The sequence below is a fragment of the Hyperolius riggenbachi genome, chromosome 4 (genome assembly GCF_040937935.1).
Source record: "Hyperolius riggenbachi isolate aHypRig1 chromosome 4, aHypRig1.pri, whole genome shotgun sequence".
NCBI classification, from domain to species: Eukaryota; Metazoa; Chordata; class Amphibia; order Anura; family Hyperoliidae; genus Hyperolius; species Hyperolius riggenbachi.
The window spans coordinates 109,078,242-109,097,083 of record NC_090649.1 but is presented as its reverse complement, the minus strand read 5'-3'; the positions used below and the strand labels follow the sequence as shown (position 1 = coordinate 109,097,083).

Genomic DNA, 18,842 nt, shown 5'->3' with positions numbered 1-18,842 from the left:
AGCGTGCAGGAAATAGACAAGTGTATCTGTTTGTATGTGTTTTTTTTTTTTTTAAGCAGAATATTAAAATCAACATTTGCAGATACAGAAAAACTACAGTAAATACCATACGCACCATAAACATCAAACTTTAAGATGTTTGCTTCACCTCGATCACATGATTATGCCTCATGGAAGCATGCTGTGAGATGTCATCAACTGCCGCTATAAACTCCACCCAGTCTGCTTTATTGTAGCTGTGCAACAAAAGAAGGTGGCTCTGTTTTTTACTTGTTTCAATATATCTTTATTGAATAAGATGTGCATTTAACAAAGAGAGCGTCTGGAGTACGTGAGGAGAATGCTTGGATTAAACAGGATGACATACTATAGGATGGAGGCTGAATAAAAGCAGGAAACGATCAAGTTGATCATTTTTCTAAATAATGGGACATGTATAACAACAGATCTTTATGCACTTCATTAAATCTTATTTTATGATGATATTTTCCTAAACGAATCCTCCTTCTTCTGACCATTGACTTTCTTCCTGTTCTTCTGACCATTGACTTTCTTCCTGTAAAAGAAGAAACAGTTATGGCAGCTGGTTATCAATTTAGAATATATACGGTAATCCATTAAAATAAATATAATACTATTTATAAAACTACAAAATGAATAACTAATAAAATAAATATAATTGAAATATGACAATTTGTGGTGTTTATGGAAAATGCAGCCTCTGACGAAGCAGTTGCCTGAACCATGCTTACATCAAAACTGGAAATTTCCCCGCTAGCGGCGGAAGTTTAGGCACCGCCATAAGTGCCTATACAAATAGCAGCATCAAGGGAAAATGTATCGTCAAAAATATAGGGGGCTGGGGCATATTCTACATTGTGGGCGGCCCGAGAGACCAATGGCATCTAAATTTCCCTCTCACTGCACTATTTGCATTGGTTTTATTTCAGCGAATTAGTGGCAAATATGGGGGAGGGGGGGACTTTAAGGTTAGCCGTGGGGTGTGTGGTGTTTAAGGTTAGCCGTGGGGGTGGTTAAGGTTAAGCATTGCTAGAGGGAGGGTTCGATGTAAGGATAGGGTTATGTTTCACTTTAGTAAAATATCGGTATTACTTACTGATATTTTACTATCATCTTTTGAATACTGGTAAAATTACTTTTCTGGGCGCCCTTATTTGCTGTATGGGCTTACATCTGTGATACATGTGCCAGGCTTTGCTCACATTAAATTACTGTTAACTAGATTTTATGTCAAATATCTAGGAGGAAGCCAATTTACTTATCTGCATGTTTTTGGTATGTAGGAGGTAACCCATGGAGACAGGGATAGAACATATAAACTTTGAGCATTTAGTGCCCTTGCTGGGATTTGAACCGGGGACCCGGTGCTATTCACTATGCCACCATGCTGCCCATTCTTTTTTCAGTTGTCAGTGGAGCAACCAACCCTAGTAGACATTTACTCTCAACTCCTAATCTGGTGACAAGCAACCATAACATTTTAGAATTTGCTGACTATGAGTTGTTGTTACAAGTAAAGTGTGTAGAGGGGAAATCTATCAAAAAGACAGAAAACAATAAAAACAATAAAATCTCTACCTGCAAAATCCAAAACAAAACAAGTTTGGTCAGGCACTGTAACTGTAACTGAACTGTAAGCACCGAAGGCAGAGTAGAGTAGGAGAGTAGGTTGTAAATTTCTAGTTAAACACTTGGTTGGACAGGACAATGGCCTCGATTCATAAAGCATTCCCGCATGCGGAAATGCTGAAAACAGCCGATTTTACCGAACACTGAACAAAATGTGTATTCATAAAGGCTGTTTCCGCATGCGGGACTGACATTCCGGAGCAGAGTGATAAATCACTGCCTTATGCGGTGATTCTAGGCGGAAATGTAACAAAATGTCAATTCATAAAGATTAGAGGAAGCGGTATGCGAACGAGGAATACCGCTCCCTCTGATGTGGCGAGAAGCATGCGGAATACGGTGCAGTGAATGGGACAGACCTCCCAAGCAGCAGCAGAGAGAACACCGCACGGAGGGACTCAGCCAGCTCCTGTGTTTCTGCAAGGCTCCCGACAGCCTACCGCCTGCCTACAGCGGGAAATCTCCGCTCAGCTATCGCAACTAGCAACATTTTATGAATGCCCACCCTGGAGTCAGAAATACCGAGCGCGGAGTTTCCCCGCACTGATTTACATCACCGAACACTTTTTTATGAATCGAGGCCAATGTTATAGAGAAACGCCACTCCAAACCAGGATAGTTGTTATCTGGATATCACCCAGTAAACCTGGGCAGGCTGGGTGAGGAGGGTCAATCTTACCTGTCTGACATCTTCTTCGTTCATCCCTCGGCGCCTCCCACGATGCGGTCCACGCCCGTCACGTGAGTACAAACACTTCCTCCTTCAACCCGGAAGGAGGAAGTGTTTGTAATCACGTGACCGCCGCTTGGACCGCATCGTGGGAGGCGCCGAGGGACGGAACAAAGAAGACGTCAGACAGGTAAGATTGACAACCCCCCCACCCCGCACAGGTATCTGGGTGAAATCCGGATAGAACTATCTGGATTCACCCAAAGTTCGGATTTGAGCATCACTGTTAATCACCCTCTTCCTGATGCATGACCTTAACCGCCCCCGCTATAAATCCACCGCAACAAAATAGAAAATACCGGAGAGGCCGCAGAAGTTTGGGTGCCTATACAAACATAATTTATGGGTGAAAATTTAGCCACCGGAGATCCACCCATAAACGATATTTGTATGGGCACCTATGGCAGTGCCCTAATTTACACGGTGCCCCTGGGACCAAAATGAATTGTTTCACTTTTGTGTGTGCTTTGGATGGTCATTCCACATTTGTGGGTTTACTCAGGAGTTTCAGCTGTCACTCAACACTGGCCATACATGTATATTTTTTAAGTGTGGTAGTATTAGACAATTAAGAGTAATGTGAATGGTTCTGTATACACTGTGTGCTGTACAATATGTGGGTGCTTTATGAATGAAATAAAGGCAATGTGTACTTGTTGCAGTATCTCTGAATGCTCACCTCAGAGTCTTCATAGCTTTCTTCACCCAGCCATCATTGGGGTTAGCACATACCACCTGAGACTTCCTTGTAAAGAAGCTGTAAGAACAAGTTAGTGATCATGAATGGCTGAATTCTAGTGCTGAGAATGTGCTCATTTATTAAAGGGATACTGAGCAGGTGCCAAAAAACAGAATTTGTACTTACTTGAGGCTTCCTCCAGCCCATCATAGGTCGCAAGGCATCCCGGTCCCGCCTGTGGCTCCGTTAATTGGCGACTTCTGCTTGAAGTCGCCAGTATGAGTCACTGCCGTGCACGTTACGCATCATCACGCTAGCTGCTACGCGTCATCTCTAACTCTGAACCGCGCATGCGCGGGACTCTTACACCAGCTGGTGTGATGATGCGGAGCGGCCAGCGTGACACGCGTAACGTGCGCGACGGGGTCTTGTACTGGCGACTTCAGGTGGAAATCCAATTAATGGAGCCACCAGTGGGCCCGGGAAAGGAGCCAGGAGAACCCCGGGGACCTCGTGGCCTACGGTAGGCTGGAGGAAGCCCCAGGTAAGTACCAATTCTGTTTTTTGTAACCTGATCAGTATCCCTTTAAATGTCACAGCGCTACCAAATCATCCATAGATTCCTGTGCTTGGTTTGGTGTCACACACCTGAAACAAGCATGCAGCAAATGTAGTCAAAGGTAAGACAAACTTCTGATCTGCATGCTTCTTCAGGGTCTATGTATTAAAAGTATTTATGGCAGAGGATCAGCAGGACAGCCGGGCAATGTGCACTGTTTAAAAGGAAATAAATGTCAGACTCCATATCCCTCTCATGTCAAATTTATACTTCACTGAAGCAAGTAAAGTGTGGTTCAGTGTTAGTCAAGGAGGAGAAATGCAGACATCAAACCAAGAAATGTTGATTCCGGTGATTCCTTTAATGACTAACTGTACATGGTTTATTGCAAGCTTTTGAAACTTTAAGTTTATTCTTCAGACATTATACAGAACTGTATCAGAACTGTACAATAGTGTATGTGACATAAAGAAACTTTAAAGAGACACTGAAGTCTCGTAAAAATCATGTTTTTATTTAAAAAATGTGTTTATCATCATAGCCCTACCTAAACCGCCGCATCCCCACCGATGAAATCTAACTAAATCCCCCCTAACTCCCACCTCCCTCTCCCCGCAAAATACACGACTTTCTTGGTCGTGGATTTTGCTGATAGAGGAGGCAGAGCTATGAGCTGCAGCTCTGCCTCCTTACGCGTCTATCAGCTGCGTATCTCCGCCTCTCCACCGCCCCTCTCAGTGAAGGAAGACTGAGAGGGGCGGGGGAGAGGCGGCGATCCGGGCTGATAGACGCGCTTAAAGGCAGAGCTGGGGCTCATAGCTCTGCCTCTCACGGAAGCACTGCCCGGATTGCCCCCCGGGGAGTTAGGGGGGATTTAGTTAGATTACAGCGGCAGGGATGCGGCAGTTTAGGTAGGGCAGTCATGTTAAACACATTTTTTTAAATAAAAATATGATTTTTACGAGACTTCAGAGTCTCTTTAAGTATCTTGGACCGAAAACTCAAGTGTGACCCCTGCCTAACCTAGCTTAACCACTTAAGGGCCACAGTCCCCCCCCCCCCTCCCCCTCAGTGACCATGCTATTTTTTACAATTTAGTGCTCTGCAGCTTTAACTGTGTGCTGCAGAGCCATACAACTTGCTGGTGGCATCAGTATTTTGTTTTTATTAATGTACTAGTTGACCTAAGCCGGTTTAAAAACGGGCTCTAGGTCTCGGACCTTCCGCCGCCACTGCCACCAATCAGTGCGCATGCGCGCGCACCCATCCGCTCGCCTGACCGGCCCACCCACCTTCTAGCCTGTCCTCCGTCCTGTCCCAACGGCTGTGACATGCGCAGTAGCGCAAAAGCACTGACACACAGACAGGACGCAGGGACACTTGCTAATTATTAGTTAGGATTTGTTAATTATTTTTTTTTTTATAAATGTAACTATCTTTTTTTTTATTTTTCCCCCCATCCCTCCCTCCTCCTGATGGCCAATCAGAGCGATCCTCTCTCATAGGCATTAGCCTATGAAAAAGGATTGTGTTCAGAACCTCTTCAGGTGACAGCCGAGTGGCATGGCTGTCCCCAGTACAGCGTTGCATTAGAGCGTAGCGCTGTACAAGGAAAACAAATGGCCGTTTCTTTTCTATTCAGTCTGCTAGCGGTGATCGCCACTGGCAGACTGTTGACGGAGCAGAGCTCTGTCACTCAAGCTGGGATGCTCGTGCATCGGCACGCTCGATCCCCTGCAAAACACTCCCCCCAGGACTTGACACTAATTGGCGTTGGGCGGTCCTTGGGAGCCACCTTGCGACCGCCAATTGGCGTTAGGTAGTTGTAAGGTGGTTAAAGGCCAATTATTGAAAAATATAGATAAAAATAAAACTAAAAATTAGTGATACTTAAGAGAAAGGAAGTAGAAGGAAGCGTAAGGGCCGATAGTTAAAAAAAATATTTTAAAAAAATCAATCCTGCTGTTTTAGCTTATCCTCACAGGCGGTATCCACGAGTCAGGCTCGGGGTGAAAAAAAGCAGCCAGGAGCAGTAACCCCGAGCGTGACTTGTGGTAGCCTCTGGGAGCCTTGTGCAGAGCATAGCGCTCAGCAGGCGTTTTATCACCTCCTCTGGGATCCAGACACCGGCGGCCCTTTTCCTTCCTGTCTACAGAGGCCCTGCATCCCCCTGATGAGACTGTCGACTATCGTCGTGACAACAGCCGTTGATCTCACTATAGGGTTACAGCACCAACCGGAGGACAGAGGGAGAACTGCAGTGCTGGATCCCAGGGAGGTAAGAGCAGGGGCTGCTGCAGCATGATTTTTCCCGGTTTTAGGATGTTAAAGCCTGCAAAAAAAAATCATCATTTTGAAGCAAGTGATTAATATTCACCATGTAATTTGTTCATATTGGTTGTTCCACAATGATCCTGCGCATAATCATCTTTACTTCTGGCAGACATGAAAAAAGTAGTCAGCACCAACTTCCATTATTTATATCCACACACACTAAATTTGTGATAGGCAAAAAGGTTGTTTTCTATACATACACCATACATATGCACAGAAGGGAGATACTGGTTGCTTGACAGTTGGAAACAGCAATGCAACATGGATCACAGACACGAAACTGTCAAGACCTAGGTCCTGACATCACACTGTGGGAGGAGTTTCACTACAATATTAGCCATACAGCCCCCCCACCCCACCGATGATCTATTTGAGAAAAGTTTAAGATTTTTCATGGAAAAGGGGGTATCAGCTACTAAATGGGTTGAAGTCCAATGCTTGGTTACCGTTTTTCTTTAATTAGGCATGGAGAACTGGATAAGAGGAACAGGCTGAATGATGCCACCTCTTTTCCATAGTTCTGTGCTGTCTTTTTGTCCTTTGCTGACTGTATGTTATGTTAGAATGTAAGTATACTTGTATTCTAGCCTCAGGTACTAAAGTCTAGTAAAGACTTTAGTACCTTCTATGTTCCTCTAGAAGGACACATAATGGGTTATCAGGTCTACATGTACCGACAGTTAGACGACGAAACGGTCATTGCATTCTTCGCAACTAGGTTATGAAGCACTGGTATATTAGATGATGAGGTGGGTCACATGCCCAATTGTAGGCTTGGGGGTATGGCTCAGGTGATGTCAGAATTTAACTCTTTGATGTTCATGTAAAATAGAGAGACAGGATGGCAGAGACTACTGTACTTCTGCTTCGTCTGCTGTATGCTATCCTGCTCTCTACACTTCCTAGTTAGAATACTAGCTTCCTGTCTGTATGCTGTAAATATATGTGATGTACATAGGACATAGGAAAGACTATTTATACTCTGAAGAAATCAACATGTAACACAGGATGCCTGATTGCTTAATAAACCCCTTGAAAAGTGAAGGTGGCTGTCTCCGCTCTATCTCCTGTATGCTGTCACTGTGAGTTGCAGCTCTAATGAGTTGCTGGTGCCGGAGCAAAAGGCGCGTTGTGCTGTTGCCAAAAGCAACCAACGTATAGATTCTTACATGTTATAGATTGCAATCTTTATACAGTATTTTTTTTATTGAATCATAGTTTTAGCATTGCTGTTGCGCAGGCTTGCGTGAGACAAGAAAGCTCATAATTCTGTGACAGAATGGCACTTACATGATGGCATCAATGTCACACAGCCCGTTGCTATCCTGGACGACATAGTGCTTAAGGTGTTGCGCTGGTATGGGTCTGGGGGAGTATGAATGGCAGCAGTGAATTGGCTCTGAACCTGTATAAAGCAAATAAGATGATGAGTATAACTTTGGGGTGAATTGACAAACTTATTTCAGGAATAATCTTTCCTCATGATTTATCTCTACTGACTTACAATTTTGTTTTCCTTGGGATTAATTTACAATGTTTTTTTCTTTATCTTACAACAGATCTTATAGATAAGGAGAGATAAATCATGAGTCAAGTCAGATAAGGAGAAATAAATCATGAATTAAGTCAAAAATGCTGATATAAATCCTGAGTTAGGACAGATAAGGCAAAATAAATAATGTTTTAAGACAGATTAGGAAAGATAAATCATGACTTAAGGTGGCCATACATGAGACGACTTGGTGGTCAATCGACCATCCGATCCGATTATTATAACTGGAATCGGATGAAAATCGGTGCAGCCAAGTGCATGCCTCATTAACAATGTGACCAATTTTTTGCCGAAAAAGATCGCATTATTCGGTCATACATGCTACAACATGTCAGGCGGACTTGCTCGGTAGTAACGGATACGGTTATTAAGATGGCTGACAAACGCAACAAAACCCCCGGCGCTGTTCCCACAATGTATATGTGCTGTAATGTGCGTTTATACATTACCTGTCCTGTGTTGCGGTGCCCGCCCATCCTCTGCCGCTCTTGTATTAGCCGCATACACACTGGTGGCGCATAGCACGCCAGCGAGTGGAATGATACATGCGCCACACCAGCAGCATGTATGCGGCTAATTGAAGAAAGGCAGAAGACAGGCACTGCGACACAATACAGGTAATGTGTAAACGCACATTACAGGCAATATACATTACATACATAAACACACACACACACAGCGGCGGAAGTGGTGGGCTTGGCTGATTCCAGAGAGATTTCAAGTTTAGGGCTCTTTTCAAGTAGGAAATGCAATCGCTTGTGATTTCTGATGGGATGGAGAAAAAAACTTGGTGCAAAAATACAAACTTAGTTTGAATTGCTGAATCGCAGGGAAAATTGCATAGCGGTGCAATTGCTAAGCGATTTTCCTGTGCTCCTTTACAAAGTGTAGAAGTGAATGCACCAACAATGCAGCAGGCTGGCTATTGCAGCTTGGAAGAAATGTATTGTGCTACTGTAAAAACAGCACCACTTTTCACATGTGAATCGCAGTGCTGTAGCATTCTGCAAAATGCAAGGGATCTAATTTTCAGGTCAAAACACACATAAGTAAGATTAGATAATTCATGAGAATTTCATGTTTGCTGAATCATGATATATCCATCCCCTCCTGTTTATATAATTATTTCTCTGCCTAACTGTTTCTCATTAATTAGCCCTTCTTGTATTTGAGATAATAAACAAGTACCATTAAGGTGATATAGATCAAGAAAAAAAGAATAATCATCGCAATGAATCTGTTCAAATTCATATTCTACGCTATTTATATTCAACACTGCTGCCATATTTATTCTCCATGGCGAGGGGAAAATATTCAAATACTTCTTCAATCACAAACGAATAAATATTGAGACGTGTGATTCTAGACATTATTTATGTCATTATCGTCATTGTTATAATTAGTTGGCTTTCCAAATCAGTTTGCCCTTATATTTGACCCCCAAAAAGTTGTTCAAATATGAACTTTGCCAACCCGAAAAACGTGATTCCAGAGCACAAGTTCAGCGACATTGCGTTGAAGAATACCGCCCACTATAGCGGTTAATAGCGAAGGCCTCATACATGCTAGAAGCACTGAGTATGCGGCAAATGCACTGCCACTTTGCACCGAGGTTCCTGAGTCAGTACTCAGAAACTGCCTACTGACCTAAAGGGAACACCGGCAGGAAATCCACTGCTGTTTTTTGGGAATATATGTAAATTTTCACTACCAATGAGTAAATACATTTATCTTTTATTTAACTGCATTTAAAAAACTTTTTTCCTATTGTAACTTTAAAATAGATTTTCTCAAAAACTAGAAAGGTCTTTTTGAACCCCCCTCCCCTTTTTCTCACTATTCTCCTTAAAGTATACCTGATATGATGAAACAGATACAAGCCTTTATACTTATCTGGGGCTTCCTCCAGCCCTCTGTGTGTCAAGGGCTCCCTCGTCGTCCTTCTGGGCCGCTTTGCTTTCCCACAATGTGGCCCAGTAAATTTCCTGACTGGCCTAATCACTCTCCACTGCACATGTGTGGTCCCAGCTGTGCACGCCCCCTGATCGCACCTTGTTGCTGCATGCTAATGCTCCTGGCCATCGGAGAGGAACCAAGGACGCTTGAATCCAGATCTGCACATGCTGCTGACTGCAGGAGTAAGAAGCAACCTAGGAGGTTAGGGAGGGAGCCCAGGGTTTACTGGGAACTGGAGGCAGCCCCAGGTAATTATAAATGCAGGTACTTGTTTCATCATCTCAGGTTTTCTTTAACCTGCTGAGCGGTCTGGACGAGCTCAGCTCGTCCAACACCGCCAGAGGCTGCCGCTCAGGCCCTGCTGGGCCGATTTCCACCAAATAAAAAGCAGCACACGCAGCCGGCACTTTGCCAGCCGCGTGTGCTGCCTGATCGCCGCTGCAGCGCGGCGATCCGCCGCGTGCAGTGGCGAAAGAGGGTCCCCCCAGCCGCCCGAGCCCAGCGTAGCCGGAACAAACAGTTCCGGCCAGCGCTAAGGGCTGGATCGGAGGCGGCTGACGTCAGGACGTCGGCTGACGTCCATGACGTCACTCCGCTCGTCGCCATGGCGACGAGGGAAGCGAAACACGGAGGGCCGCTCATTGCGGCCTTCCGTGTTATTTCTTGCCGCCGGAGGCGATCGGAAGATCGCCTCCGGAGCGCCCTCTAGTGGGCTTTCATGCAGCCAACTTTCAGTTGGCTGCATGAAATAGTTTTTTTTTTATTTTAAAAAAACCCTCCCGCAGCCACCCTGGCGATTTAATCAGAACGCCAGGGTGGTTAACATACTTAGCAAATTGGGTAATTCTAGAATGTATATGGGATTTGCTATTAATTGCTAAAAAAAAAAAAAAAAGGCACTATTGACTTCAATGCAGTTTGGGAAAAATGTGCGTTTTATCATGGATTTCATCATCATAATCATCACTGTCTCCAAAAACAGTCACAGGCATGTTTCATCATCACTAGCACCACTGCACCAAAATAATCATCAATATTACCATCATCGGTTCAGTTAGTTTCATAAACATCTTACAGAGATGTACAGACTTCTTCTGCAAGGCCATTTGCTGGTCCATCAGTGGGAATTTCCTTTGCAAAGAAATGCGTGTTGCAAGCCCTTACGGGGCAAGTTTGTGCACCACCCTGTAACTCATTTCTTTATTATTACTGCCTTATTGAATCTATGACAGTGAATGACAGACAGAAGCAGGTAAGCATATGCTGTCATAGCTTTTATTAAAATGCATCATGATTAGTATATATAATTATTTTTTATAGCTTGTGTCATCTACTCAACTTTTTAGAGGAGCAAGTCTTATGAAAAAAAATAGGAATAAACACGTATCAGCACTGCACAAACATGTTTCAATTTTAATTTTATTAAAAATACACGGTACCTTTCCATTTTTTGTTTTGGCGGCAACAACTACGATAATTTATAAATCATACTAGGATTTGTACTCTGTGTTTTAGTCCTCACAGGTCAGGTATTTCCTCTTGCAGCATGAGTATTCAGAATTTGCAGAAATGAACTGAAGAGATTGTTAGATTTTTTTTTTTCCTCAGCAAAGGTGGAATTTCACATCAAAGAAAACTTGGTGCGTTTTACAAAATTGAAGTGAGCTGTGCCTGTATTTGGTGTCTGTGTCTTCTAGGTATCCAGCACCTCCTTGCAATCTTCTTTCTTCATGCACTGTAATTTTGACTTGAAAATCAAGCTTAAAATGAATCCCACCCTCTGATGTGTGCCTATCCAGGTGCATTTCTGTTGGCCAGTGAGGAAAAGTGGAGCTGAGTAGTATATTTATTTTTGGTGCTATGTAACTTGGTGCAGGATACTGGGGTAAATTGTGTAGCCCTGCTATTCACAAATAGTGGTGTAACCTCTCCTCCCATGACCCTGCTATCTTGCCTAACTCTAAACTTTCCTAATAGGGCTTGCTGAACTCTAATCCCTCCATCTATTGTGTCCAACTAGAACCCTTTCCTTACTGCTTTCTCTGACAAATGTAACTAAAAGTATGTGCGGAAAGCCTCTTCTGTCTCAAGTAGCTCCAACTATCTAAGGCTCAACACACACCATACAATCTTGGTTGTTCAATCTTACCACTTTCATGTAGTATAAGAGCTTATCCAATCAATCATTCAAGGTATTTTCAATCTGTTGGCCCTTATACTACATATATTTGGTAAATCTGTACAACCAAAATTGTATGGTTTGTGTTGAGCTTAAGCTTTGTTCTTATCTTCAATCTTTAAATGGTACCTAATCCTGACCTGTGCTTCAATCTATAGTTTCACCTAACCTAACCTGATACTTTCCACTAACCGTTAACCCTACCATGACCCTAACCTACATTTAAACTGACCAAAAAACGAACACTACCCCACCATCCTAACCAAATAGCCCCCTGACTTGCCTAAACCATTGATATCGGCAGGGCCGGATTTACCATAAGGCACTGTAGGCACATGCCTACAGGCGCCTGATGATGGAAAGGCCGGTCACTCCCCTTCCCGAACGCCTCCCTCCCTCCTTATGTAATGCTGGGGGGGCATACTGACTGATCACCCAGCACAACAAGGCTAAGAGCTGGATAATGGAAGACACTACACAGGCTGCCCAGAACGACTGCAGATCTGGACTTCCGATAATACGCAATGGCAGCGCAGTGCGATGTTGCGCTGCTCCTGCAATAACAAACATTAAGACAGATACAGGACAGAGTGGAGTGAGGTAGCCAATAGCAACCGCAGCAATGGCTACCTCGCAAGGACAGGACTAGGAGGGCAGAGGCTGACAGAATGAACGCTTGCTAAACTAGTCACTGAACTCAGTGACAACAAGCGCCCATAAACAGGACAGACTGAAACGAGGTAGCCAATCACGAACGCAGCGATGGCCTACTTCGCAAAAACAGGACTGAGCTAGCTAAGCACGGGTGATCACGATAAGCGCAACCTACCAAAACGTGCTGAAACTGACTGACTGAACACAGGATATCAACAGTTAGAGTGCGGATATATCAGCGGCACCGATGTATTAATGTAACACGAATACAAGGAAAATAACAAACACGCTAGTATGCGTATATATTGGCGATGACTAGCAAAGTAACAAATACTGATAAACAAGAACAGGACTAGAAGGACTCACTGACTCCTACGCAGGAGTCAGTGCCGTCCACACGGGATAACACGAGAACCAGGAACAGGGGCCCAGAGTAACAGGCTGAGACTGAAACTATGACGGGCGGAGCACGATTGCAGGAAACAACCCTTTAAACTGAGGTCATCCAATGAGAGCAGAGATGCAAATCTCCACACAGGTGAATGGTAATCAGTCAATCCTGAGCTGGCTTGACTACCATTCCCTAGCTGACAGACTATCACAAGCAATGCATGCAGAACTATGTTAGCAAATGCATGTAAAGGAATCAGAACTGCTTGGCTGCAATACCTCTGCAGCTGGCAGTACATGCTGCAGAAGCGATCATGACACCTTACTTATGCAGAGGCCCAAGCAGAGCATAAATGACGAGGTTGCTCACCCTGCTCTTGGTATTCCACTGATCAGATCTCCCTTCAGTCAGGGGCACCTCTAGCTACTTAATACTGAGGATACCTCTGGCTACCTAATACTTGGGGACATCTCAAGCTACTTAATATTGAGGTTACTTTAGGCTACCTAATACTAAGGAGCACTTGTAGCTACCTATGATGGGTAAGGGAAGTTATGGAGAAGTGACAGCTGGAACAGTGAGCACACTAATGATGCAGTTCAGCGAGGTTGTTCTGTGGGTTCCTGGACGGCAAAGTGTAAGGTGCCAGGACATCTGTGCCTATAGGCTCCTGTGAGGTAAATCCGGGCCTGGATATTGGCATTAAGCCCCTTTAAGGACAGATAGTCCTGACTCCTGACCATTACTTTGTTTATGTTTCTTGCGAAAATATCAGATCAGAGTTTGCTAGTAGGTTCTAAACAGCAAATAAAAGGTAAAGGTGCTGGTGCTATGTTTAGGTGCCTTGTAGTCTCAGTATCACAGGTACATACTCCACCACCATTGATTCAATCTGCAGCTCCTCCATCGTAGGTATGCAGAAACCTCCATAAGCAACAGGTACAAACTACAGAGGGTCATCAGCACAGCAGAGAGGATCATTGGAACATACCTTCCATCACTGGACCGCCTTCAAACCTAGATTGAGAACCAGGGCCAATAGGATAACGAATGACCCCTCTCACCCCAGCAATCACCACCTTAATCTTCTCCCATCAGGCCACTACTACATTCCATCCACACCAAAACTTCACAGGCACAGGAACATATTCTTTCCCCAAACTATCCTCCCCCTGAATTTCGAGACCACTTCCCAACCAGATTCCCTAGTCTCCCATATCCGTATTTTTGTGTCACATGCATTATTAAATCTATATATAAAGGGAAAAAGATTCCAATTGCTCATGTCCAGTAATAGGAGCCTCTTCTAATGATATTCAAAGAGCAAGTGGGAGGAGAATGGCAAACCACACAATCCCCCTTTCATAAACAGACCCACTGGATCCAGCGTCTAATGGACCCGACCGCGTGTCCGGGGTATAAGGCAACCCCACAGCCCTACCAGCAACACTGCTGGGCACTTGAAATCTGGTTGGCCACATTGGCCGCTGGTTCAGTGTGTCTATATATGAAGAGGCATATTATGTGGTTTGTCATTCTCCTCCTGCTGGCTCATTATTATTATTATTATTTATATAGTGCCGACATCATCCGTAGCACGTTTAATCGATATATCTATGTAAGAGCTGTAGGCATGATGACATGAAAATTGAATGTAAGCAGTAAAATACAATATTTCTGCCATAATTTAATCCAGTGTTATAAGAACCCATTCCATTAGCTGCTATACCATATACTTATACACAGTTATTCGGCCCTTGGTCATCTTAATCTTCCCAGCTACTAGTGACCTTCACAGTGGAGAGAACATCCACTGAAAATCCATTGACTAGAGTGGGAGATTCAAAACATGCATCTGGACAGCAGTTGTCAAAATATGTTGGCTTTATGCTACTGTACACTAATCCAAACAAAGGTCAGTTTTAAAGGGAATGTCCGAGCACTTTAAAAAAATATCTACTTATCCAAGACTTCCTCCAGCCCCTTGCAGCCGACATGTCTGCTCCACTCTCAGCCGCTGGCCCGGGTTCCCCGCCGGTGCTTAGGCCGACCTCACAAGGTCATCCTCTACTGCGTCTGCGTGAGTGACACTGTCAGTCAAGTCCACATTGTATGGAGTGTACTGCGCATGTGCACTAGTTCTGCACCTGCACAGTACACTGTAGACTAGGTGGACATGATTGACAGCGGCGTTCGCGCAGGCGCAGTAGAGGACAGCCTGGCGAGGTCGGATTCTGCACCGGTGGGGAACCCGGGCTGGCGGCTGAGAATGGCGCTGCGGCATGCGACATGTCGGCTGCCAGGGGCTAGAGTAAGCCCCAGGTAAGTAGATGTTTTTTTTTTTTTTTTTTAAGAGCTCGGACATTCCCTTTAAGGTGACCACACACAATACAAATTTTATATTTTTTTTTCTTGAGAATTACGAACTTTTTCCGATTACTGATAACCAATGTATCACACATGTGTGTTCAGTTTTTCCTAATTCTGAAAAAAATTATTGAAAAATCGGAAAAAAATGCTTGGGTTTATAAATCAATAAATGTACAATCTATACTACATCATTCAATTTTCTGAAACATTAATCAGAATTTTCTACCAAGTCCGATCGACAAATATAAGAAAATAAATATGGCAGATTCGATCACATTTCTCAATTAAAAAAAATTAAAACCTAAAATGTTTCGATACAATCGTTTTTTCATAAAAAACACGGGATAATTGAATGTTTTATTTCCTCTTTCAGGAGGGATGCGAAGTGAGTCAGTTCGCTCTGGTGCCTGCTCAGCGCTGTGCAGTTTCTGATTTGGACGCCACTATAGTCCATGATGTTAATTATGGCTATGGCAGTGCAGGGGGAATTTTTGTAAATTACTGTAATTCGGATTGCAGCAATAGCTGGGCCATGGATTACGTGTCCAAAAGGACATATTAGGTAACCAGTAGGGGAATATATTTGTTACCGGCATATTCCTCTAGATCAGGGGTCCCCAAACGTTTTTTGGTCAAGGGCTGGGTCAACATACTGTTTGGACGGAGTATACATAAAATGAGCTAGAACAACATTACATTCAACCTAGATATTGTTGACAGCACCTTTTAACATGTGCAGCCCTCATGTCTCCTTTTTAACCAGAGCAGATAGTATGCCCCCCAACTCAGCAAGTGCAGATATCGTGACCCTAACATAGCAAGTCATATGTGAGCCATAATATCACCCAATGGCCTGCAAAAGCCTGCAGCACAATCTTACCCATACACAAAAAATTACTGTAGCAAAATATACAGCACAACTCTCCATTTCCCCTACGCAAACTAAACATAACATTCCTGCACAGCACTGACCAAAATACATGTGATTATACTTGTTACAAGTCTTCCCCTCCACCTGGTAACCAGCAGCCTGAAATACAATCCCTCGTGCAAAGCAATCAATGTTCAAAATACATATTTTCAAAAGTCGTTCCCACCTCCAGCGCTCGATGAAGTCTTTGCGTGCCAGACAGTGAAGCATACCCGGGTGACAACATGACCGTCCAATTGGATAGTAGTGTCACTTGATGTGGAATTGGATTGGAAGCAAGCAAATGACTGCTCGCTGGCTTCTTTGTGGATGGGTGGTGCCAACACTGCTATTCTACATGCAGGCTGACGATATTCAAAGGTGAAGCAGGCCGCCTCTGTAAATAATACATTTTGTGTGTGTTTGCCGGTAAAAACGCCTCAGAGGGCTGCATTTGACCCACGGGCCTTAGTTTGAGAACCTCTTCTCTAGATTACCTAGAGCAGGGAGATCCGTCTTTCAGCTTCTCCCTGCACCCAAATTAACTCTGCCAGAATCATACGTACAAATGTCAAGCACTCTCTCATGTAAAAAGTTGGCAGTCACTGCAGGTCACTTACCTCTTCCATTCCCCAGACAGCACAGTAGCAGAACCACAGCTGCACTAAATGATATCTTTACTGCTAGGTGATCCATGTGGTTGGTAGGGAGGACAGACCAGGATATGCAATGATTGGAAGGTTTCACTCTCTATTTATGTATGGAGCCTCTGTGTGCATCATTAAAGGGGATTTTTGTAGAGTTCCCATCTTCGGCATTTGATTAATATGAAATCACGTTATTTATATGTAATCTGTAATTACAACACATTCCCAAGACACTCCCAAAAAATGTAAAATAGGGAGAAAATAATTGTAAAGCACACACCCTATCACACCATACACTTCATATCACAGATCTGTGGAAAATTCAGAAAGTACCATAAACTAGACCTGGTGACCCCTGTTTACACATTTAGGGTTCCTGGACATGCAGTTCTCATCAGGAAGGTCTACCTACATATTATGTGTGTGAGAGAGCCGGAGAGAGACTCTGCACAGTGGCATGCTGAGATAGCTTTGGCAATCTGGTGGTAAACGATGGAGCTATGCCAATGTGTTGCTGGGAATGATGGATTTAAGCAGTGCAGGCTGGATCAGGTATAAGGAAATGGCACAAAGTAAAGAACAAGAGAGCTCCAAACATGAAGACAGAGGCAGCATTAACCAGTTTGTAGCATCTGTTATTCACTCGTGTTAATGTAAGGTTTTTGGTAAGCAGAAAAGAAGGTGGCCCAGACAATGTTCACAATGTTTACCAACCCCCAGAAGAGATCCTCTCTGGGGGGTTGGTAAAAGAAATGAAGGGACAGGGCAGATGAACAAGGAGCTTATTCCGGAGTAGGAGTATGAAGGAGAAGAGAGAAGGGTAGTGGATGCAGTGAGGTGGAAGGATCGAGGATTTGGAGCCTAAATCATGGTTGGAGTTGGTATAATATGCTGGGACTGGGTGTCTGGCCGAGGGTCAAGAGTGGTGGCATAAGAAGGGGGGGGGGGGGGTGCTGGAAGCAGTGGCGTAGCTAAGGAGCTCTGGGCCCCGATGCAAGTTTACAATGGGGCCCCCCAAGCACTCTATACATAATAATTGATACGGCGCACCAAAACCTGCCAATGGCAACTACAGTGTCAGAGGTGCAAGAAGGGGATGGGGAACAGCTTGTTAATGATTACCACTATTCAAAGTATCTATAGAAGTGATTATTATGAGCACAGGACCAATAGAGAGCTTATACTGTAGTTGAGGGAGGGCCCTTCGGGGCCCCTCTGGCCCAAGGGCCCTGATGCGGTCGCTACCTCTGCACCCCCTATTGCTACGCCCCTGGCTGGAAGGTTAGATGAGTTTGGAGTGGGTAAATGAGGGGAAAAAAGTGAAGTGGGGAGGGATAAATGAGTATATGAGGGTCAAGGAAAATAACATTGGTGGAAGGGAGGGAGTGGTAGATGGAAAGATAGATGAGAGGTGTGTAGAAGGAGGTCAGGTCAGGAGTGATGACATGGGCAACAATGTAAATATAGATGAGGGGAAGATAAGAATGTCAAGGACAGAAGAGATTATGTGAGAGGTGGTATGATAGGAGAGGGGCGGGTTGGTAGCTGAGGGTAAGGTAAAGTGACTTGGGGGAGGTAAAAGGATGGATGAATATGTAGATGAGGGTTATTTTTAGGCTAAATCTTTAAAGTTTGCATGTTTGCCCATGAAAAATCCTGCATTAAAGCTCTAACAGAAGGACTGACACACTAGTCATTAGACTTTGGTAGTATGTCTTCACAAACGGTCTGTAACACTATTTTTTTTTTAATAATTGACAGCAGAGAGGAAACATCAAAGTTTACATAGAAAACTCAAAAAAAGGATGGAGCACTGAACAACGCATCATTCATTTCAGTTAAGAGCATGTTTCATACCACATTGAGCTTAAAGGAGTTCTGTGCACTGTTTAAATAAACAAAAACCGCCACTTACCTGGGGCATCTAACGGCCCCCTGCAGCTGAAATGTCCCGCGCCTTCCTCCTCCGTGGCTCCGTTCCCCGCTACTGGTCCCAGTCTAAACAGCCGTCTGATTAAACTGTGGCTGAGTGGCTGTGGCCATGCGCGGGCTCGCTCCCGCGCACGTCATCGAGAGCTTACTGAGCACAGGGGCAGTACAAGAAAACTTCGTACTGTGTCTGCACAGTAAGTTCCCAATGACGTGCGTGGAAGCGAGCATTATTCGTCTTGTTAGACGTATATTACAATGGGACCGGCGGTGGGCAACGGCGGATTGGAGGACGACGGACG

At 44.2% G+C, this 18,842-nt stretch overlaps 1 protein-coding gene across 2 annotated transcripts; it reads right to left on the bottom strand.

Annotated features, from left to right (window-relative positions):
* Positions 1 to 262: 262 nt before the first annotated feature.
* Positions 263 to 16,786, bottom strand: LOC137570457 (C-C motif chemokine 5-like). 2 transcript variants are annotated; one of them, XR_011031052.1, is made up of 4 exons: positions 16,152 to 16,230; positions 7,243 to 7,357; positions 3,060 to 3,137; positions 263 to 556 (listed from the first exon to the last, which is right to left on the bottom strand). XR_011031052.1 is itself a non-coding variant. In XM_068279126.1 (4 exons), the coding sequence occupies exons 1-4, from the start codon at positions 16,658 to 16,660 to the stop codon at positions 475 to 477; spliced, it is 351 nt and encodes a 116-aa protein (XP_068135227.1). In that variant the 5' UTR covers positions 16,661 to 16,786; the 3' UTR covers positions 263 to 474. The 2 variants fall into 2 exon arrangements, 1 of the variants encoding a protein (XP_068135227.1); XM_068279126.1 differs by lacking the exon at positions 16,152 to 16,230 and adding an exon at positions 16,585 to 16,786.
* Positions 16,787 to 18,842: the final 2,056 nt, after the last annotated feature.